General features: G+C 37.0%; 2 protein-coding genes across 4 annotated transcripts in view; both read right to left on the reverse strand.

Moving 5' to 3' along the window:
• Positions 1 to 17,396, reverse strand: part of SVOPL (SVOP like) — a 30,145-nt gene extending 12,749 nt beyond the window's left edge. Inside the window, exons 1-12 of one of the 3 annotated variants that reach the window (XM_039362275.1) lie at positions 17,151 to 17,396; positions 15,973 to 16,115; positions 15,288 to 15,379; positions 13,037 to 13,135; positions 12,155 to 12,226; positions 10,559 to 10,683; positions 9,986 to 10,049; positions 8,389 to 8,514; positions 3,553 to 3,681; positions 2,813 to 2,886; positions 713 to 921; positions 100 to 211 (exon numbers count right to left, since the gene is read on the reverse strand). In XM_039362275.1, coding sequence (XP_039218209.1) covers positions 100 to 211; positions 713 to 921; positions 2,813 to 2,886; positions 3,553 to 3,681; positions 8,389 to 8,514; positions 9,986 to 10,049; positions 10,559 to 10,683; positions 12,155 to 12,226; positions 13,037 to 13,135; positions 15,288 to 15,379; positions 15,973 to 16,069 — 1,199 coding nt within the window. In that variant the 5' untranslated portion in view covers positions 16,070 to 16,115; positions 17,151 to 17,396. Of the gene's footprint in view, positions 1 to 99; positions 212 to 712; positions 922 to 2,812; positions 2,887 to 3,552; positions 3,682 to 8,388; positions 8,515 to 9,985; positions 10,050 to 10,558; positions 10,684 to 12,154; positions 12,227 to 13,036; positions 13,136 to 15,287; positions 15,380 to 15,972; positions 16,116 to 17,055 lie in introns of all 3 variants that reach the window. The other 2 variants (XM_039362266.1, XM_039362257.1) reach the window with 2 other exon arrangements.
• A 2,525-nt stretch (positions 17,397 to 19,921) lies between these two features.
• Positions 19,922 to 23,536, reverse strand: part of ATP6V0A4 (ATPase H+ transporting V0 subunit a4) — a 44,919-nt gene continuing 41,304 nt past the window's right edge. Inside the window, exon 22 of the transcript XR_005558998.1 lies at positions 19,922 to 20,803. The gene's annotated coding sequence lies outside the window, so the exon portion shown is untranslated. The remainder of the gene's footprint in view (positions 20,804 to 23,536) is intronic.

Here is a 23,536-nt window from a genome sequence, read left to right on the forward strand (position 1 = left end):
TCCATTTCCCAAAATATGGTTGACAACACCAGAGGCTAGAAGATGTTGCAAGCATTGGAAGCCAAGCCATTTCATCATACTATGCTCCAAGACACTTACATTGTGGTGCATATATTGAGGAGAAGAAAGAAAACAGCAGTGCATCCCATTGTTATTGTCAAGCTCACTCGTCTTCCCAGGAAGTTGATGCCAAGAATATTTAAGGGATTTACTAAAAAAGAAAAGAAGGGGGAAAAGCTGTCAAATTGTCAAATTAAATTAATTAACCAAGCCATTATTACATAATTATCACACACGCACATATAGGCATACACCCCTACCGCATTAGGGAAGATTCTGTTAACTATTTTCTTCATTGTTTCCCTACAATTATTTGAAAACTATAAACGGGGACTTTGCAACAGAACTTCCCATCAGCATCTCACTCAATATTTTTCAATCTTGGCAACTTGAAAATATGTGAACTTCAGGAGCTGAAATTAGTGAGTTTAAGGGCTGTTCTGGCATTCCTAAATTAATTAATAAATTAATGAAAGCAGCTGACAGCAGCAAGTGAACTGTTTTTCATACAGAATTCCTAAATTTTCATCTCTGTATGTCTGTAAATCTCTCTCTGTATGTATGTCTATACTGTAGTTGTGGGAGGTAACTTTAGGGTCTCTCTCCCGTTCTCCATATTTATTTCAAATAAAGGCAGAAGGGAAAAAATTACATGCAATTTCTCCTACTGTGCTGATGAACATGATCTGATAGTCAGATGGTGCAAAGGTATAGCAGAGACAAGGGCTCTGAAACTCATCCTGAGTATGGCCCAGCTCTGCCTCTAAAGCTGATCCTTCTCCTGTTGTACAAACCAGATCCTTCTCCAGTAATTCTGCACTGGCCAGGATGACACCATAATAAGCAAAAGAAATTCCAAGCCTACCATAGAAAACAAAAGGGGTTAGCAATGGGAAACAATCATTCCTTAGAATACTTAATAAAGATAATATGGACATCTACAGGGTACGTTTGATAGTCCCAAATAGAACAAGAAAGGGCTTCATGGCAGCATTCAAACTAATTAACAGCACACCACGCTATTAGGGGATTGATAAATAATATTAATTACCTAAACAACTTCCAATATGCAAGGATGAAGAAAATGTTTGCTATTGAACTAAGCAATTCAAATAATTCCAGAAATTCTTTTGTACTCCTCACTAAATAGTTCAACTTCTCATAACTTAAATTGATTCAAAATTTTGCATTGATCCTAATTCCAGAGTAGAAGAGCAACAAAGTAACTGCAAATATGTTGCCTCTTTATTTATTTATTTATGGGACTTATATACCGCTTTAAGTGCAAGCACTCTCTAAGCAGTGTACACCAGTAAGCAATGTATATATATATTTACATTGCCCCCAACAATCTGGGTCCTCATTTTACCTACCTCGGAAGGATGGAAGGCTGAGTCAACCTTGAGCCGGTGAGATTTGAACCGCTGACCTGCTGAACACAGTCAGCTAAGGTGGCCTGCAGTACTGCACTCTAACTGCTGCGCCACCTCGGCTCTTCTTGTTCTTTGCCCACTTTAAGGCTTCAAATGAATTAGGTACAGATCAAACTTTAACTGGCTAGAAAATCCAAATTATCTGTCTATGTTACATAGTCACTTATCTTTATATTTATGCTTATAAGCCTGCATTTTAAGATACAGAAGAAAACATCACAGCTAATGCTTATATTTTTTCTACACTGGGTTTCAATTGTATTTTTATTGCACAATCTGGAATATACAGTATGTTTCTATTGTCAAGACTATATTGGCATATGAATGTGGCACTGTGTATATATACTGAGTTTTATTCACTGATAATTTTCTAATCCCCCCCATTGCTTAAGCAATGAAGAAACTCAATGCATGACATAACTCCAAGAACATTAAAAGATTTCATATAAATAATGCAATGCACAGATCAAGCGACTATGTACATTCATCCATATGTTTCAACAGTTCAGTACATTGGATCAGGTAAATTAAGATGGATTGACTAAATCTCTTAGTTATAGCCATAGGGCTATCTCAATATTCATGTAATTTTCTTGCCTGTTTTGCTTTTATTTTTATTCAGATTTTTTTTCCCATTCAATCATGTACAATTCTCAGAGAGTGCCTAGACAAGTCCCTACAGTTTTCTTGGCAGGGACATCACTTTCAGAAGTGATTTGTCATTGCCACCTTCCTAGGGTTCAAAGAGAAGACTAGTCCAAGGTCACCTAGCTGACTTTGTGCCTAAGGTGAGACTAGGAATTATAGTTTCTAGTCTGATGCCTTAACAACTACACAAAACTGTCTCTTTTATTCAGATATTCATTTCCAAATTGGAAGAAAGAATAATAATTTTATCAAAATATATCAACTGCATTGAAGAATGCATATGGAAGCTTTCTGATCTGGTGCTATTCAGATGTGCTTGGAGCAATAATTCTCAAAATTCCCAGGCAGCATGCCATGAGTGTAAACAACAGCTACGATAAATTTTATTGGTTAGAGTTTATATTTCTATGTGTCAAATGGATGGAACCATGAAAAATGCCTGGCTGGAGAAGACCAGTGCAGAGAATCCTGTACAAAATCGAATGAATGTAAGCTAAATTACTATAATTGCTTGGTATTCTGATTAACTTTGGAATAGTAGTTTTTAATTCTTAAGATAATCAGAGCTGGGAGCTGTAATAAAGACAAAAGAAATCTAAATTTTCCTTTTAACATTCATCAATTTTACTTTGTGCACTGTAATTTAAAAGAAGAAAATCATCTAAATTTACCATATAATCCATATTTGCAAAGATGTCCGTAAGTATTTGGGATCAAATAGGTCTTTGAATCTACCTCGTTTTTCCTGGAAATAAAGGAACAATCAGAAATACACTAGATATGTGCTGCTGAAATGCTGAAGACACATCCCAAGCTTTGAAACCCTTTGTGAATTATAACCTAACTTTTCAGTTCAATAACTCCTGGTAGCACCAACAAACATAGGCAAGATGAAATTCAGAAACATCGGGAAGGCCACATATTGGGCACTCTGGAGTTGACTACCATATTCACTTTGTTGGACTATAGATTGTACAATACATACTACTATTGTATCATACATTGTGTCAACAATGGAATATAAGAAAAGAAGAGTTGGACCAATAATGGTTTCTTGTTTTTTGTAATGTCTAGTAAGTTAAATTCCATTGATGTGAACAGATAGTTAAGCATCATTGTTTATGGATTTAATTAGTTTATTTAAGGAGACTTTGTCTTTTGGGTGACCAAATCTGCTGTCATTTTCCTAACAATTCCTATGATAGTTTAACACAGTATTTCTCAATCTTGGCAGTTTGAAGATATGTGGACTATGCTGGCTGGGGAATTCTGGGAGTTGAAGTCCACACAACCTCAAAGTGCCAAGGTTGAGAAACACTGGTTTAATGGATGGATAATCAGCAGGTCAACTAATAATGGGGGTCAGACCTGCACCTCATAGTTTTGGGTATGAAAATATTGAAAAACTTACTTCAACAGCTTCTACCAACTTTCCTTCAGGCATAACAGAACGGTTCATTTTAGCAATCCACTCAAGGGTAGCAAGGGCTGCGTTATCATTTCCACAAGATACATTATATCGAGCAGACTCGGGGATAAACTGCAAAATACAAATGAGTTAGATGAACAAGTGCCAGCATTTCCAGCATACCATCAATCTTATAGTCTTATTGTAATAAAGACTGGATTTGATGTAGAGTTTGTTTTAGCAGTAGAGCGTTCAGGTCAATATGATGAGTCACTGCAGAACAATTCATGCAATTCATTCATTTCTGTCCACACAAGTCATTTTTGGAAAGTCTTATCAGAAAGCAATAGAATGTGCCAATTCACAAATTACAATTATAGGTAGAAACAATTCCAATAAACCCGAAAGATAATGAATACTAGTGCTTATATATGTAATTACAAGTCTACACATTTGTCTGAATAAAACGTGTGGCCAAACAGAATGGAAGCATAAACATTTTGTATAACTTAGCTCAGAGAATAATGTAAAATAGACTGTTTCTTAGCCAGAAATTTACGGCAACAAGTCAATAGGATACAATTGGTATACAAGGCTTTGAAGCCACATCTTCATACCTTTGTTCCCATTTAACTATGAAGGACCTTTCCCTCACTTGCAAATTAAGTTGGCACCAGACAGCCTTTGCAATATCTGAATTCCTGCATCACCCAATATCAGACTTAGCTTTTCTGTAACTCCCAATGTTACGGTCTTAGGCAAATTCTTCCAATCTCAGAAAATAATTATCTGTCTTAGCAATGAAATGTCCCCAAATAACCCCTTGAAGGGTTTATGAGAAGGGTTGATCAACGGTGTGGCAGAATGTGGCCAGGCAAATGGGAATATGTGGTCTGTCTTTTCTCTTAAGACTCAATACAGCAGGATATACCAGCTATGGAGTTCCAAGAAGGCTCCACACACGTTTGCATTACCCAGGTGACCCTGATGTCTGATAAACCTCCAGGTGGCATCAACAACTCTCTAAAAGAATGCAAATGAACAGCTGCCTGCAAGGAATATAAATCCTTCCATTCCCCACCATCCAGTCAGAGCTGAAGAAGCTTTTTGGATGAGAAGTGAAACGTCTTCAAAGAAAAATAAAGTCTAGTTGCCTTGTGAAAAAAATATTTTTGAGATAAGGCACCAGGTTAGAAACTGGGAGATTGTAAGTCCTAGTCGTGCCAGTTTGGTTATCTTGGGCCAGTCCCTTTCAGCCATAGGAAACAGGCAATGGAAAACCACTGCTGAGCTCTTGCCAAGAAAACTGCTGGTCCAGGCAGTCACCAGGAATCAAGACTGATTTGAAGATAGAAACAATTTATGGCAACAATTTTTGACAGTTAATAATAATAATTTTTATTTTGCGGTCACAGACCAAAATAAAAGTGCAACAAAAGAAAACACAAGAAAAATATAATCACAAACAATTAACACCAGAAGCCTTGGCTAAGGGGAATTACAATGTTCTCCTCTAATAGTTACAGCTCTTAAAAGAAATTTAGAAACCTGAGAAGTAATATAGGAGGAGTTTATGACAGTTACCGTCACAACTTGCAGGAGTTCCACACAAGACAGCTTGGAAAACTTTGGAGCTTTTGTTTGCATAATTTATAATCAGTCTTCTGTCACATGACATCTTGTTATAAAAACATGTTTGGATTTTGGGAAAGCCACAGATATATTTACTGGAAAGCAATGATTAGAAAGTACTAGATATTTTATTTCCTTTTTCTTTATAATACATTTTTCTTTGATTGTTTTGGTTGTTATTTCTGACTGGTGGTAGCTCTAGGAATTTCATTTCTTTAACACTTTATTAGAAATAGGATATTCTTACATTACATATAAAATACACTGGAGATTAGAGCTGGAAGGGACCTTGGAGGTCTTCTAGTTCAGCCCCTCGCTCAAGCAGGAAAACATATATCATCTCAGATAAGTGATTCTCCAGTCTCTTCTTAAAAATCTCCAGTGATGGAGCACCCACGATTTCTTTTTTTTAAAACACATTTTATTGTTTTTTTTCCCTTTAATTCTTAAGAAAAAGTACTCAGGACACACCGTGGTGTTTGGGTAATCAAACATTCAAAAGTGAAAACATATATAAACAACTCAACTCAGTACATTCACTATCCCCTCTCTATTTCCCTCAAATAGCATAATACATTTAAAATATTCCATTTCTAATTTAATTTTCTATTACTGCTAAACCTGTTTTAAAACTTTGTCAATTAACAATTAGCATAATCAAATTTAACTTTAAATCAACAAGTTATCAATTCAGGTATCCCTTCCAGATATATTCTAATTCTTAATTTCTCATATCCCTCATTTTATCACCAATCTCATTTATTTCTTCTTCCACAATAGATATCCTAATTAAAATAAAATATTAATCTACCCTATTCATATATAATCCCACAATCGATCAATCTCTTTAAGATAACAAAATAATGTTAAACCTTAAATCATTTCAATTCATTAAACAAAATTCAAATTTCATCCAGTTGATTATCATGCCTTATTACATCTATGTTATCATATAGAAAGATCATTTACTAATTTAAAACACTCAGTTAATTATTGAAACCATCCAAATCTAAAAAGCCAACATTTTTTCAATTCCAATGCATAATAATTTTCAACAAAATAAACCTATTATTCCAAAAGGTACATTCTTAATTATTTAAAATATCTATTCTAATAATCACCCTCCTATATTTTTTTCTTACTTCTAACTCTAAATCTTAATCCTTAAAACAGTCCATAAATCCAACATTGCCTTTTAATCCATTACACAATTTTAAATTTCTCTTTTCAGTCTGATACTGGCTTTTTTTGTGTGCCAGGCAGGTTTCCATAACCGAGCTTCCCTTTCAGCCAGTAGATCTATTTTTGTTGCTTGCAGTGACCTTTGAAAGGATAGGAGTCCCATTCTCTGCATTAGGCATCTATTTCTCTCATCCTTAAAGCATCGTTGCTTTATAGTTTCAAATCTCAGTCTTTGCTTCTTCTGTTCCTCAAAGTTACAGATGGAAAGTTTATAAGATAGAATAAGTTCTTCTTTTATCTCTGTTGATTCCCCTTCTAGTATGTTTTGATTTATAGAATAGTCAGATTTAGTCTGGACATCAGTTTGAATGTTTGAAGTGAGATTTCTGGATCTTAATTCTGTAGTAAACTCTTTCATTGTAGCACATATTTCTGCAGTAGCCTCATAAATCTTTTCCAATATAAATTTACAGTTTAATTGTAACTGAGGTTTCTCCATTTTGATAGTAATTAAAAAGAGTCTCTTTTTTCTTTTTTGTGGAGGCTATATTTAATAAAAGTTAGGCAGTGTCCACCCCCACAATTCCCACAGCTGCACAGCTTATCTTTTCTCTTCAAAAATAATTTGAAGGTCAGGTCTATTCCATCTTCAAAAAGTAACCAGAAGTTGCAATATTAAGTTTTCGCCACTAGATGTCCTCAGTAATTTAAAAAGAATCTTTTCCAGACACCATTTCCTTTTTTCTGTCTTTTAAAGTATAATGTGAAAAAAGAAATAATATTCCAGCATAAGATGATAGTACAGTTCTTAGAAAGAGAAAAAAAATTCTGTACCCCAAAAATATGGAAATAAAATATAGTCTTTAAAATTTTGTTCTATTTTTATACAACGCCTTTCTTCCCAAACATGTAGAAGCTGCTTTTTCAAGCCAGGGAAATAATTCTAACAAGGCTCTTACAGGCACAAAAAACAAAATAGAGTAGAGAAAGTAACAAGGAAAAGTCTCACCCGGACTCACCACAGGGGTTCTTACAGCTTAGATGTTCTTTGACTTGAGGTTTGAAGCGGCAGGGTGATCGGCCGTTTTACTGGCCGATCTTCTCCGTCAACCCTCAGAGATAGCTCGGACAGCTGGAGGAGCCGCCGCTCCTCCGCAGCCGAGCAAAGCCTCCTCGACAGAAGTCACACCCTCCAGGGTGACTTTCAACCCGCATACGGGTCTACTGGCGGAGGGAAGCTAGCCGATGAGGAGACAAGTCTCTTCATACAGCTAGAGGCGCCGCGATCCAGAACTAGAAGTCGAGCACCCACGATTTCTGAAGGCAAGCTGTTCCACTGGTTAATTGTCCTCACTGTTAGAAGCTTTCTCCTTAATTCCAGATTGCTTCTCTCTTTGATTGGTTTCCAATCATAGTTTCTTGTCCTGCCCTCTGGTGCTTTGGAGAATAATTTGACTCCCCCTCTTCATTATCATCAATTACTTCAATTGGTGGGAAAATTACTAAGAAAATTTCAATCAGAGAGAAAGTTTTTTCAAAATGAAAGGATTGAAGTATAAAGTCTGGTCCTTTATACAATAAGTTTCAGATATGAGGTTAACCAGGGCTTTTTTTCTCATAGAACGCCCAGAATGGAGTTCCGGCACCTTTTTTGGATGGAACCTTGTAGGGTAGGCAAGGCGGGTTGTGTGATGTGTGTGAGTTCCAGCACCTTTTTTTTTTTTTTAGAAAAAAAGCACTGAGGTTACCTCTGCTCTCTTTTTTTGTGATAGGTTCATTCTCTTTAAGAGTTTCAAGCTAAGCATATACAACATTGCACTCTGTATCACAAACTAAATCTGTTGAATTTGACAGAAGAATATGGTTGAGCATTTTGCCTGATATAAGTGGATAATAATTTTGATAATTTCCCAGTATCAATGAATTTTTTATAAACAAGAAATGTCTACACACATACACGCACACACACACACACCTCTACCTAACTATATATGCAAACCTATCTTAGTTCTAAGTCTTTCATACCTTAAATGCAAGGAGAAGTAGAATGCCTGGAATAGAAGCAATTCGTATCAGCCACCGCCACCCAAGAGTTGGGTTAACAACTGATGCCAATCCAATAATTAATAAGGAGCCTGACAACCAAAATATCTGAAACAGTGGGACAAAAAGATAGATTAGGAGACAATGAGGTTTTCTACATCTTTACATTCTTTCAACATTCATATCTTTCTTCAAATTCTGCTGCTGCATAAAACATGACTAAAATATTGAGTTAAGCATTCCCACATCTAATTTTTTGGTACGTCAATACAGATTTTGATAAAGTAAGCAAAATGGTTATCAGCTTGGTTCTTGAAGCTTGAATGTCAGCTGTCAATCTTTCTCAGAATGTATGAACACTTCAATAGAGAATAAATTTCTGCGGCTGCAGAAGTAAGAATAGAATGTAGGCATTTCACAGACTAAAGTATAAATTTGTATAGAGCTAAAACACATGGATTTTTCCAATTATATTTAATATGTTTAACTATAGTTCCACTTTCTTCCCACTTGCTCATGCTAAATTGAAATCACCAAATCAATTATTCATTGTAAGAAAAATTAATACTGAATAAGGGAATAAACATTTCTTTGATTGGGACAGGCATAATGGACTTTCAACAGAACCCTGAACAATATCAACAATCACTTTGGAGAGTTCATGCAGTCCCATGATGGAGATGTCTGAGAAAGTTCTGTGGATCCCAGATTTTATTTACTTCAGACTATGTATTCCATACAGGTAATCTTCAACTTACAGCCACAATTGAACCCAAAATTTATGATGCTAAGCAAGACAGTTGTTAAGTGAGTTTTGCCTAATTTTATGACCTTCTTTGCCACAGTTAAATGAATCACTGCATTGTTAAAAAAAGCATGCTGCTTTAGAGTTGCCATTACTTGAAGGTCTCATCAGTTGAGGTCAGTTGTACCTTTATCCTCTATAAATTCAACTTCCTTGGAAAGCTATTCAAGTTGTTAGCTATCCCTACAACTTCTAGCAACAAATGCCATCATTGTAATTGTCCATTGGATGAAGAGGCACTTTAACTGTCCTGAATCTCTTATCATTCAGTTTTATTGGCTGACCATGACATCTTGTATAAAAAAAATGAAAGAACATTATCTACATATAATTGTACAAATATTTGCCTCTTATTAACCTTTTTTTCCTATTAAAACTCTAAATATTTTAATCCTTCCTAATAAGATAATTATCCAGTCTTTTGAACAATGTATTGCTCAAGATGAATTGGTATCTGGATATCATGGTAGAGAAAGCTCTTTCCAGATGATTACCAGCTATACAAGGACTCCCAGCCATACATGTTTTTCCATCTACTTTATAAAAATACAATTCAGGGTGATTCTTCTTTTGGTTTAATCCAAAAAAATCTAAGCACATAAATGGGATTTTTATTTAACACAATTTTCAAAATATTAAACATGTTGATAGTTGGCCTCCATATGGCCTCTTTGGCAGCAGTGACATAGACATTGTATTCACACACCCAGAAGTATGGTTTATTGGTATAAGTAGCAACATATAGATTTCTCAACAAATAGATTTCTGGCTTACCTGTGATAATGGCAAAATGTAACCACGGTATTTTGTGGGCAAAAATTCTGTTTTTATTATAAGCCTAAAGCAAATTAAGAAAAGAAGGTAAGAAAGTTAAGGAAAGACAAAGAAATGTATTAACTGGGTTCAAATATTAACCAGGTTAGTTTTAATGAAGGTTTGTTGAAGTAGCCATAATGGCTGAGTTCACACAATGTACCCATCCTAACAACCCAAACTAAACCAAACCAACAGACCCTAACTAAACCAAGGCAGACCAAACCAACCCAACCCAACCTAAACCAACCCAAACCAATCCTTTACTGATTTTTGTTTAACTGCAACACCTACCAATTCTAACTGAACTGTTTTATTTTAGGCTTAAACTTAGAACTTGATTAAGAGATATATCATAATTTGCCCTGGAAGATAATAGATGTCATATGCAATCTGCTGTTAGAACAAATCCCTTAGTACTTCTGGACTTCTGATCTCATGGTAAAATGTGCATGCATAGAAACATCGGAAGGTCCACAATATCACATGAAAGTGCTGATGTTTGTCCTGTTATTGTTTGCACCATGACATTACCCTTGTGAATGACCTGATACGCCACATCCCACAAGGGCTCGGAGAAAGACAAACCAGATGTACGAAGGAGAAAATGATGTCAGCAAAGAGAAATAGGCTCCCCATGCAAAAGAGATGATTAAAACCTGGAAGACAATGCATAGACAGGAAGACATTGACTTCAACGCAACATTCAACACTGTAGGATATTTATTTCAAGTTTTCCTTGTGGATGAGTTCTGAACATTTCCAGCTAATAAAACTATACTGCATATATAGTAACTATACTGCATATATGTTCCAGGTAAAATGCATAAAATGCCATGTTCATCTTTTATTATTTTTTATCCTGCCTTTATTATTTTTATAAATAACTCAGGATGGTGAACATACCGAATACTCCTTCATCTCCTATTTTCCCCACAATAACAACCCTGTGGTGTGGCCTGCGTTGAGAGAGAGTAACTGGCCCAAAGTCACCCGATTGGCTTTCATATGGCAAAGAAATGAATATAAATCTAAAAAGATAACTTATTTGATTGTTTATGATTAATTCTTTTAAATAAAGGGCTGTAAGATATATTGACAATTTTTGGTATACCATTATCAAATTGGAGTTTGGAAAAAAAAATAGACATGGAAGAAAACAAAAGGAATGAAAGAAACACAAATGAAAGTACAACTGCTGGAAGAGAAGGGGGGCTAAGGAGATAAATAAATGTTCCAACAGAATAAATGTGGAGAGCACAATGAACAATAATATGGAAACTCTAAGGCAGTGGTTCTCAACCTGTGGGTCAGGACCCCATTTGGGGTCGAATGACCATTTCACGGGGGTCACCAAACAACGCAGTCCACCATTTTTTTCCCCTTTTTCTTAGCTGTGCTACTCCCTTTTATTCTATTGGCTTTTGAAAGCCAATAGAATAGACTCTCTTGAATAGAGTCTAATTCTATTGGCTTTCAAAAGCCAATAGGAATTGTCCAGGCTGTCTCTGCCCTGCTGAGCCCGCCAAAAGTCCCATTCTGCAAACGGTGCTGCACTTACGACCGGTTGAGTAATCATCGACTTACGACCGGTTGGGGGTCGCGGCATTAAAAAGGTTGAGAACCACTGCTCTAAGGAACAAAGTGAAAAGAATTAAATTACAAAGTTCCCCAGAAGTCTATGTAGTTTTGCGGACAGGAAGTATGAAAAAGATATTCAGTGGAATGATGAGTTATAGATAAGAAAGTATGCATATAAAAATGCTTGCTTCAAAAAATAAGAAAAAAATGTTGAATAATATATTTATAAAGAAATGTTTGAAAATATTTCAAAAGCAGCGAAATGAGCAAGGAGAGAGAGAGAGAGAGAGAGAGAGAGAGAGAGAGAGAGAGAGAGAGAGAGAGAGAGAGAGAGAGGTTCCAAAGAAAACATATAGCATAAGTGACCATTGAGGACTACATGTATAGTTTTTTCTTTACCATATCTTTTTTTCTGCATTTTCTATCTTTTCATTCTTTTATCCTTTTCAGTTTGTATTGGTTTTTTAATATTTGTATCTGAACACTATAATAAAATTATTATAAAAAATAAGTGGAACAGTAAAAAAAAAAAAGAAAGAAAGCACTTACCTTCCAACGGCCAAATTTATCTGCTAGCATCCCAAATGTTACACTAGCCACCATGTAGCCAAAAAACACCATCTGAAAGAAAGTCATCAATTCCACATTTTACCTTTTATAGACTGTAAATGTACAGTTCCAAGCAATATCAAACAGTGATTTGATACACAAATTGATGAGAAACTAACATTAAAGTACCTTTAGCTCTGTCTTCCAATATCTGAACCTCTACCCCTACCACCCCAGATTTTTATTTGGCCAACTATTAATGCTATTAAATTAATATGAAAAATCAGCACAAGGGTGACCAGATTCTATTGTTGGTGTCACTAAGACAAAGGAAATGATAGCTTCCAAACAGACATGCCAGAGAAGGAACATGTTATACCACAGAGCCTTCTTAAATGTCAAGAGCCCGTCTTCAGACCCCCTCATCCAATTACTGATGCCTCAGTTCTCCACTGAGGTTGAAGTTTCCAGTTTCAGTAGCTGAAGGTCAGTTAAAGGCACTCTTTACAGTTCAGAATATTCACAAATGAAAAATATTATAGCCACAGTAATTTAAAAAGCAGGTTTAGGTGGTTATTATTTAGAATATTAAAAAAATGAAAGGAGTGAAAAGAATCATCACAAATATTCTTAGCTGAGCAGATGAAAATATATGTGGCCATTTAATTTGGGAGACCTCTTTTGGTTTGGTTTGGTTTTGGAGCCAAGGCTGACCTAACACATTTATACTAAGATATTCATAACTGGTCAAAGGGTTTTTGGAATCTGAATAAGAAAATTCTATAAGCACAGAAAAAAATGGAATAATGTCTCATAATGGTCCTAGTACCTCCTCCCCCAATGTTAGCCCAATGATCATGTGACCATAGAAGTTCTACTCACTGTTGTCACTAAAGCCACTTGCCAATTTTTAAGCTGCCATTCACACCGGATGACAGGACCCACTACAGCAATCAGCATGATTTCCATAGCTTCTACCACCTTTGGGGATGAACATATGAAATAATATTAAATATATATATATGCATGATTTTCAACATATCCAAGACACAAAGAGGGAATCATCAATTCTCATTCCATGTCTCCTATGCCTGTATAGTACTATTATAAACTCTGTGTTACTTCAGTATTCTGAAATGATGCTGTCTACAGCAGGGCTTTTCAACTAATGGTATGGGTACCACCTATGGTACATTGGCACCTGGCAGGTGGTATGTGACCATCCTAGAAAAGTGGTAGCAGGGTAAGGGAATGAGCTGAACTGGTGTCAGCACCGCACAAGCCTGAGCGAGAGATGGCTGGAGCTGCACGGCTGTCAGAGCTCAGTGGAAGCGCCAGGATCAACACCAGGCTCTAGCTAGAGCTCGGTGCTGATCCTGGTGCTTCTGCTGAGCCCAGAAGAAGCACCGATCAGCTGGAATGTTGCAGCATCTCCAGGGTCTTATGATTTACATTCAGATGCTTGGCAACTGATTCATATTTATGATGGTCACAGTGTCCCAGGGTCATGTGAAGTGACCAAAACCTGCTGCAACCACCCAGCAGACGGGGGGAATAAAAACCATACACCCCCCCATCCCACCCCCGCTGCCAATCCTCAACAGAAATGCTCACAACAATGGAAACCTCGGACAGGAGGAAGAGCGCTGCCGGGTGGGCAGGCAGGTGTCTTGCTCGGCTATGGCTTGGGGGGCACTATTTTCAGTGCCATTGTAAGTCACTAAGCGAACTGTTGTAAATAGAGGACTACCTGTACTTTATCACTTCACCCCCCCTTTTTTTTTGGTCTTGTTAGGCGACTGGTGGTACTCGGATATTGCCATATCCTAAAAGTGGTACAATCGGTGAAAAGGTTGAAAAACCCTGGTCTGCAGCTCTTAGTTTTCCTACAGTTCAAAACTCAGAGGGTACTAGTGACCCTAGAGATTAAACACATTTAAAGTAAATAGATACTCCAGTCTTTGGCCAGGTCTCTATCTTCAATCCCTGCCCTTCATCTTGCTTGTCACAGCTGCCTAATGGATCCCATACTTCCTTGCTGGAGAAGTCAGAACCACATTGTTATACATTAGAATACTGCCTGAACATTGGTTAGCATTTAGTGAAACTGGGCAGCAGCCCAGATTTGAGAGAGCAGAGGAGATGCGAAAGGGTGAAAATTGAGTGCTTTCTGCAAAGAACTTTCTGACTCATAGTTCAGAATGTCCCAGAATATCCCTAAAGGAAGTGTTAACAAGACAGAGGAAAACAGGCGATGTGCTTGGAAGTGTTAATACAATAAATTTCATCAAAACATATTGTTATGCTGAAATGTTCTGCATCTTTCAGTCGTGTCTGTGGAGATTCTCAGTCATCCAGGTCATAGTTGTCTCAAAGTTGCTTTTTTTCTTCAAAAGGCAACTGAACTGTTTTCTTCTTGAGGAGGAAGAAGAAGAAAATGTTTTGCTTCTCATCCCCCATTCCCGCCTTCAGAACTGCTGAAGCTTCTTGAATGAGAAGCAAAATGTTGTCTTCTTCTTCTTCTTCTTCTTCTTCTTCTTCTTCTTCTTCTTCTTCTTCTTCTTCTTCTTCTTCTTCTTCTTCTTCTTCTTCTTCTTCTTCTTCTTCTTCTTCTTCTTCTTCTTCTTCTTCTTCTTCTTCTTCTTCTTCTTCTTCTTCTTCCTCCTCCTCCTCTTCCTCTTCCTCTTCCCTTTCCTCTTCCTCAAGGAAAAAACAGTCCAGTTGCCTTTTGAAGGAAAAAGCAACTTGAGATCTTTCAATCATCTTCACACCATGTGATGGAAAAGAAATTGCATGTAATTTTCAAAAGTGTGGAGGGCTGTATGAATCTCTCCAGCCTGCCCATCCCCTGCAAGGTTTTTAGATTTCCACTAAATCTCAGAGACTCTATCTACATAACTTTTCCTGATCCAGAATTGTGGGCAACAAATGAAGTGGGAAAGACTGTAATAAAAGAAAAGAGCAACAAATTTTCTGATATTATAGAACAACAGACTGAGCTAAAAAAATACCATGGAATCTGAAAGAAATTCAAATGCTTCTCGACAATCAATAAAACTGAGGCCACTTCTGCAAAGGGGAAAAGTTTTAGGAAATGATGATAAATTTCAGTACAATATTAATAAAAACTTACACCAGTGCTACCCATGATCATAAAGAGTGCAATGTGAAATCTTCCAAAACCGATTGTTTCCACAGCTTCTTCCACTGTAAAGGTCTTTTGCTCTAGAATATTAAACAGAATATTAATAGATATAATAAATAGAATAAATTAACATTTATTTATTATTCTTAAACATAGAAAACATAAAAACACAGCAGGGGAGGAATACAGATTTACCTGAAATGTGCACTGATATGCACATATAAAAGCAATTAATTTCACTACAATCCACAAATCTACAATTAAATATTCTACCTTATTTCCATCAGCACTCCAAAAGCTATCAAGGAGCATTTGCAAGGCCTGTTGTCTTCCTTCCGATAACTATTTATGATTAAATTGGATTTATAATGGACAAAAGAAGAATCTTATGTAGGTATGATTGAAACAGAAGATGATTTCAAATAAACAATTATGAAAGGACAAAAGACCATCCACCAACAAGATGTTATAAGTCTGAATAAGTCACATTTTGTCCATAAGTGTCAGGAATACATTATGCACCCACATCCCAAAACTGCTCCATATGTATAATATTAAAGTATGCCTAAATCTGTAAAGTTACAATTCTGTAAGAAATCATTAAGACTTTGAGAGAATTTTAGTCAAGAACTCACAAGTGAGAGAGAAGATAAACACCAAACTACTAGATTACCTTTCTTTGGCTCCTGTTCCTGAGTTCCCATTTCCTCAACAGTCACAGCATTTGTTCCTTGTTGCTGCTCGACTGACATCTTTCTATTTGCATTCATTTCCTTGGTGATTTTGTATGTAGAAAACTCTTAATTCAGCTGAAAACTACATAGAAAACATAAAGGAATCTTCTTAAAGTTGTGGGCTTGGATAATGGTAAATTAAGAACAATATGGTTCCTGAGATTATTTTGCACTTAAATTTCTCCTGGTCACCTACTCATTATTTTTCATCTGCTACTGTTGGAAAAAAAATTCTTTAAAAAAAAAGACCCCTAAAATCAAAATCCAGATCCTAAATGTCCCCCCATCTCTTATATAAAAAAAATCCCTTTAAGGGCTGTCGGCTACTACTCCTCGGTTGAAGAACAGAACCAGCTGATCAATACTTAGCTCTGTTTAAATTGGACATTGCTTTGTAAATTATGCTTATTTCATTCAATCCAGTTTTAAATCTAAGTATATGCCTCCCCCCCTGGCTTTGTAAAAAATAAACTGTAAATTCTATAAAATGACTAGTCCTAATTTCAGATGGCAATAGTTTGATAATGAGTGATAATAGCAAAATAATTATGATTACTGAAGGAATGGATAATTATAACAACAGTATGAGGGAATATTGCAATACTTAGCAAATGTATGAATTCCTTAGTGGCCAGAATTATCATGCAGTGTGATCCTGTATCTTAATACAGAAGAACACTTAGGTTCAACAGGAATTAGTTGCAGAAACATGTTTATACATTTACAACTTTATTTATTACATTTTTATTTATTACACCATCCAACTTGAACTTCACAGCCATCCTTGTAGGTAGATTAGATGAAACCCCAGAGTATTCAGTAAGATCTGTGGCTGATTTGTATTTCAGACTAATTCTTTTTCACAATCTGACATTATATCACATCTGGAGAACATCAGCTTGACATTGCACTAATACCATAAAATTCATTACTAAATGCAGTTAAGTAAATTAAGTTCTTATAATGAAAAAAAATTAGGGAACTAACTTGTTTCATACCTCTACAGTGAATATTTTTCTTACCTTTCCTCAAACAGTTAAGTCTTGTTCTGTCCTTGTCTTTTCAAATATGTAGCTCTACTGTGCTTGCTATAATCATGCAATATACCTGGTTTTACCTCCTTCCTTCATGGCTGAAGGTGTACAGTTCCCATTTTAACATCTTTGCCTCTTCAGATTTCAGGTTTAAGATCTTCCCAGTAATTATTTTCCTCCACTTAGAGAGCAGGTGGCCAAACCAGGAATTTCCTAACAAGTGTGCAATTGTATGCTCTTTTGCTGTTGGTTTACTTTTTTTTAAAGCAAGACATGGGATTGCTATTTCAATCCCATGTATCACTGCTGCCCTTGCATTCTCACAAAAGGTTGGCTCTGTTATTTCAGTGATTGATTAAAATAAGCCAGAGAAGGAAGCAGGGTCAAATTGCAACAGTGCAAATGCGTTGCTCAAAAAAAATATCTTGTGCTGTATGTTATTAGTCTGAATTCAACCAATGTTCTAAGAAGGGAACTAGTTGGAAAGCAACATGGATGAATCTGCCTATTTGGGTTTCTCTCCATTTCTTATTTTTGTGAAAGTATATTTATTCTCAGATCCTTGGTTTTACTGATCAGTTAACCTGGAATTGTTGCAACATTTCCTTAAAGATGACCTAATGTTAGATTGTGTTTCTGTACTTATTTTCCAAAACATGCTTTTTCTGTCAAGCCCTCCTGGGTAGATAAAACAGAAAGCTGACTCCACAGGATGACTAGATATATACTTTAATGAGATAAGACATATTAATAGGATCTTACAATTCTCCTCATGTTTTTCTTTCTTTCCCTTTTATTCTTTCTTTGTTATACTTTCTTGGCCCGTTGGGTTTAATGCATGCTATCTCTGTACTTGCTGTTCTCCTGTTCTGGAGGCCTTCTCCAAGGGTCCCTGCATATTGTTTACAATTTCCCAAGAATTGAGCTCAGTACATTCTCAGAAACTTTGCACTGCTGCTTCCTCAAATTTCTGTGCCTGCCCTGCATGCAAAAAATTCCAGTGAGACAATCCAGGAAGCAAAGCAGTTGTGCAAGTACACATTTATACAGATGTCCTAGGAAAGCCCTTGAAGCATCTGTGCAAGCCTTCCAGAGGGGATGTGTCTGCCACAGTTCTTCAAGAATATTGCCGCACTTCACAACATGCTCTTTCAGAGGCTTCATAAAGGTGTAATATTTACTGTATGCATGTATGAAGGACATCGCCAAATTTGGAAAACTGCAAACACTGAAGGATAAATAAGGTTAGGAGTCTACCAATACAGAAGAGCAAATTTAAATATATAGCACAATTTTAATACATTTTCAACTCCATTGATAGGTTGGACAAACCTATATATTTAATTGAACAGGGCAGCAGGTAAGAGGAGCAATTCTTTTTGAAAATACAGGAAGACCAGAGAATGGAATGATAGATGAAAGTGAATATTTAGCAATAGAAAAAAAAAGTACGGATGTAAAGTCTTTGGGCTGTCAAGATCGGGAGTGCATATTGAGAATAACAAGTTTAATGATACTGAGACTCTGTCTGGCCTTTTCACAGACATTTTATTTTATTATTTATCATCTTTATATGGTGGCCCATCTCACAAAATATAATTCAGAGTGGTGTATAATTAAATAAATTGCATGAATTTTAAAATGAAGTGGCCACCTCAAGAAGCAGATTTGGGCCTGGCAATGGTTTCTGCTTTTCCTCTTGAGTCTGTACTTAGATTTTATCTGTTATCTGTTTACCTATTATTCTCAATATGCACTCCTGATCTTCGCAGCCAAAAGATTTTACATCCTTCCTTTTTTTCTATTGCTAAACATTTCACTTGCAGAGATCATGCCATGCTGTGGGCTCAGAGCATCCTTAGTTAGCCTGCTGCCATCCAAATGTCCCATCAGTGCTGAAAAGTCACCTGATAAATCAGCTGATTTCTGATGCCATCTTTTCCTTTCTATCAGATGATAAAACAGCTCTGGTCAGTTCTGGCTAGAGATTTAAATTTAGAACAAGAGATTTAGGAGTGTATTTTATTGCAGGGCTTTTCAACCAGTGGTAAGGTACCACCTGTGGTACATTGGCACCTGGCAGGCAACCATCCTAGAAAAATAGCGAGGGAGGGGAATGAGCAGAACCGGTGGCAGCACCACACAAGCCTGAGCGAAAGATGGCTGGAGCTACAGGGCTATCAAGGCTCAGTGGAAGCACCAGGATCAGTGCCAGGCTCCAGCTGATCGGCACTTCTTCAGGGCTGTCAGGGCTCAGTGGAAGTGCCAGGATCAGTGCCAGTCTCCAGCTGAAGCTCGGCGCTGATCCTGGTGCTTCTGCTGAGCCCTGAAGAAGCACCAATCAGCTGGAAAGCAGCACTGATCCTGATGCTTCTGCTGAGCACAGAAGAAGCACTGATCAGCTGGAATGTTGCAGCATCTGCAGGGTCTTGTGATTTACATTCAGTGCTTGGCAACTGATTCATATTTATGATGGTCACAATGCCCCATGGTCATGTGAAGTGACCAAGACCTGCTGCAACCACCAGCAGATGGGGGGAATAAAAACCAAACACCCCCCACCCCACCCCCGCTGCCAATCCTCAACAGAAATGCCTCACAGTAATGAAAACCTCAGACAGGAGGAAGAGCACGACTGGGCGGGCAGGCGTCTTGCTCAACTGTGCCTTGGGGGGGAGGGCTTTTTTCAGTGTCATTGTAACTTCGAACAGTCACTAAGCAACTGTTGTAAGTCAAGGACTACCTGTACTTTATCACTTTTTTCCTTTTTGGGGGGGGTCATCAAGTTTTTGACACCTTGCTAGGTGACTGGTGATACTCGGATATTGCCATATCCTAAAAGTGGTACAGTGGGTGAAAAGGTTGAAAAGCCCTGTTCTATTGATCAATGGGGTAAGAACTAAAATGGCTTCATGTATATTTAGCTGTACAGGAAAGAAAACCTGGCAATCCAAATACAACCTGTACACTGTATTTCAAAGGACAAAGGATAAATCCTTTCTTTCAGAACATTCAGAAGTAAACAAACATATTCAGTTTCAGATAATCTTCTTTCCACTTAAACTCTGATCATTTGGAAAGAAGCCATTGCAATAATATCCCATAATGCCCAGAAAATGGGGGTAGGGAGAAAATCTTGAGCAGCTACATTTGAAATCCTCTGAAAACAGTGAAATCACATACAAAACTAGAATTACATTAAGAATGCTTGTCTTCTGTTTTGAGAGTCTTATGTTTGTCTCATAAAGTTCAGAGTTGATTGAGGCTGATGGAGACTCTTCAAAGAAGCATAATGATTGGACGTGATGTTATATTTTTCATTGAAAGGAGAACTCTCACAACCAGTTTACAAATGGTCAATACGTGGTTGGTGCAATTCCTTGTCCAGGTAATCCTAATCAAACATTAGGAACATAGAACATAAAATATTAGAGTTGGAAAGGACCTCGGAGGTCTTCTAGTCCAACCCCCTGTTCAAGCAGAAGATCCTATATCATTTCAGACAAATGGTTGTCCAGTCTCTTTTTGAAGGCTTCCAGTGACGGAGTAATAGATCAAGATGCAGGTAGAGGGTTCATCACTCTCACTCTGAGTGAAATCAATCAGGCATTGTCAAAGTGCTGAAAATAGATGTCCATCTTCATGCATGAAGCAAGGCATCAGTCCTTTGCAGGCATTTTACAGTATGTTTGTGTTGGGTTCATTTCTGGGTTGTTTCAAGTATTCCCCTTCCAATCTAATGGAAAAGAAAATACTGTTGCATACTTGTTTCCCCAAAAGAAATAACTTGTAATGATATTTCTGGAATATCTTAGTTACAAGATAGCTTAGGATTGTACTTAAGTATCCTGTCTTCCATTGAAAAAGAAGGTTTCCCTGGCATCTCAAATTTCCAGCTACATTCTGTTGTGGATACCATCTGTCCAACTAGTGATTGTTACTTGGCAATAACCTCATTATCTCCAGTGGAAATTTGCATAAATGGGTGTGAATTCCATGATAATGGTTCAGGAAAAAGACTGCTTAAGATGATGTTAGATGGGCCTTGGTATATTTAGCAAGGCACTCATGAGCTCAGCGTCTTACCCAATTTTAATGGTGAAGATGCTCTGAGAGGCATCCTGATCCAAAGTTGCTTAGTTCTTTGTAAGGCATAAACTAAATTTTGAACTCAGCTTGGTATCTGAGCTGTAACTTTAAAAGAAAAAGGGGTTCAACATGTGCATGACCAGGTGCCCTGCTCAGTAATTTGGCACCTACATTCTTCACAGTGGCAGCTTCTGGTACTGGCTCAAAGAGGAACCCCATGGAGAGTACATTAACCTAAATGTGAAGCTACCAGCAAATGAACAACTATAGCTATGATAACATCCAGGAAAGAATGCAGTTGGTATATCAACCAAAGTTGGCAATTGACAAGCATAGTCATGGCAGCTATCCAGACTTCCAATGGCAAGTATTATTTAAAACACTTCAAATTACTACTGTGCATTATAAATAAGTGCAACTCCTTTTAGGTCAGCCCTATAAGGTAGATCACACTAAGAAACCAATACCATATAGTTCTAAAACTATTTTTATGAGAACAGCTATAAGAACAATATGCTGCAAGTCAGAATATGTTTCCCTCTTCCTTATTTTGTGTGAATTGAGGAACCTATCTGAGACATTTTCTAAAGTTTGTTTCTTGGAATGGACTTAAGTCACACTTATCAGATCAAGCCTTTCATAACAGATCTTCTCACTATCCTTCAAGACTGTTCTTCATGCCCTCTACAATGTATCAGAAATTTCCTGTTTCTGAATTCCAGAAACCAGCTATTCTCCATCATGGTAGGATTTAATCTCAGTTTATTGGCCTTCATTCATCCATTTATCACACTATCCTGACACTAGTTCAGAGTATATATAGCTTTTCCTGATTTAGATGTTAGGATGTAGAGGTGAGTAACTTCTGGATACTGGTAACACCAGACTCCCAAATCCCCCATCATCTCCTGCAACAATATCACATAGATGTTAAATAGCACTAGTGATAAAGATTCATGGTATTCCAAAGTTGTTAGGATATAGAGGCAAAGTCATAGAAGACTGTCTCCAAAAGAAGGAAGTAGAACCATTCTAACACAGTGTCTAACCCAATGTGCCCAATTTCCAGACAATCGAAAGGTAATAATATGGTTAACTGTATCAAAGGCTTTTTAGAAAGTGCATTCCTTTTCTTCTTGTTGAACATTATCTACTAGGGCAGAGGTCTCCAAACCTGGCAACTTTTAAGACTTGTGGACTTCCATGACTGACTGAGGAATTCTGGGAATTGAAGTCCACAAGTCTTAAAATTTGGAGACCTCTGGAGTAGAGTAACCATGACTTATTCTGCCTCCAAATCAGACTTGAATCTTAATGAAAAAGATTGAGATAATTAATGAACCCCAGGAATGTGTGAAGCTGCACAGAAACCATCCTCTTAAGCACTTTGTCTCCAAAGGGAATATTTATAACAGGGCCCAGAGAGGGTTTCTTCAGGAGCAGATGGACTATTGGTTCCTTTAGATCAGGACCACTCTGGCAAATCCAAATTCTGGCAAAAATTCATTTATCATTTCTTGGATCCAACAGTCAATCCCCACTGGCAAATTCATATAGTTCAAAATATGTGGGGTCAAGAGAGCAAGTGGTATGCATAGGTATGCATGTCCCTTTCTTGGTAATTTCCAATCCCAGTTGCTGTAGGAGGGTTCTGAGAAATGGGATTCTTAAAGCATCAGCATCTTTTTCACTTATTTATTGAATAATACAGATTGTGTCACCATATATATATATATATATATTTTTAAAAAAAACTTCTTTTGACTCATTTTTTTAAACCATGCACAACCCGGGGCTTCAATGTGCAGAATATGATCTCAAGATGTAATGACTAACAATCTCAGCTTGTTTCTGATGGTTAGCTGCTTGGACTAGACCAGAATAGGAAACTGACTCCATGGGAAGACTAGGATTTTACTTTATTGACATAGGCTCCGATAACAGATTCTTACAGGCCTAATTGTGCTTAGTTGTGCTTTACCTCCCCTTCTTATTCTCCAGTGACTCAGAGAGGAACCTGCCAGAGTTTCTTCTGAATACTATTTTGTTTCCCAGGACTTAAGGCACACTCCTTATCTTATCTTTCCTTATCTAACAGTTCTTGCTTATTTCTCTCAAATCAGATCACCGATTAATATGTTTAGCCAGTTAATGATAAATTATGGAGCAATTAAGATAATAAAGGATTCTAACAGCCAAACCTGTTTATATACTAAACACTTGCCAGTCATTTCTTGTCTTGTTTGTATGAGGTGCCAATACAACTCCACCCCTGGAAAAGATTAATTTTAAAAAGTACTTTGTCATCCAATCATGCCTTAAGGTAAATGAAATCTTTTCTCAGAAGCTCTTCACGTGGTGTGTGTGTGTGTGTGTGTGT

Source organism: Crotalus tigris, unplaced genomic scaffold (assembly GCF_016545835.1).
Source record: "Crotalus tigris isolate CLP2741 ecotype Arizona unplaced genomic scaffold, ASM1654583v1 scf7180000017588.1960692, whole genome shotgun sequence".
In the NCBI taxonomy this organism is placed as follows: domain Eukaryota; kingdom Metazoa; phylum Chordata; class Lepidosauria; order Squamata; family Viperidae; genus Crotalus; species Crotalus tigris.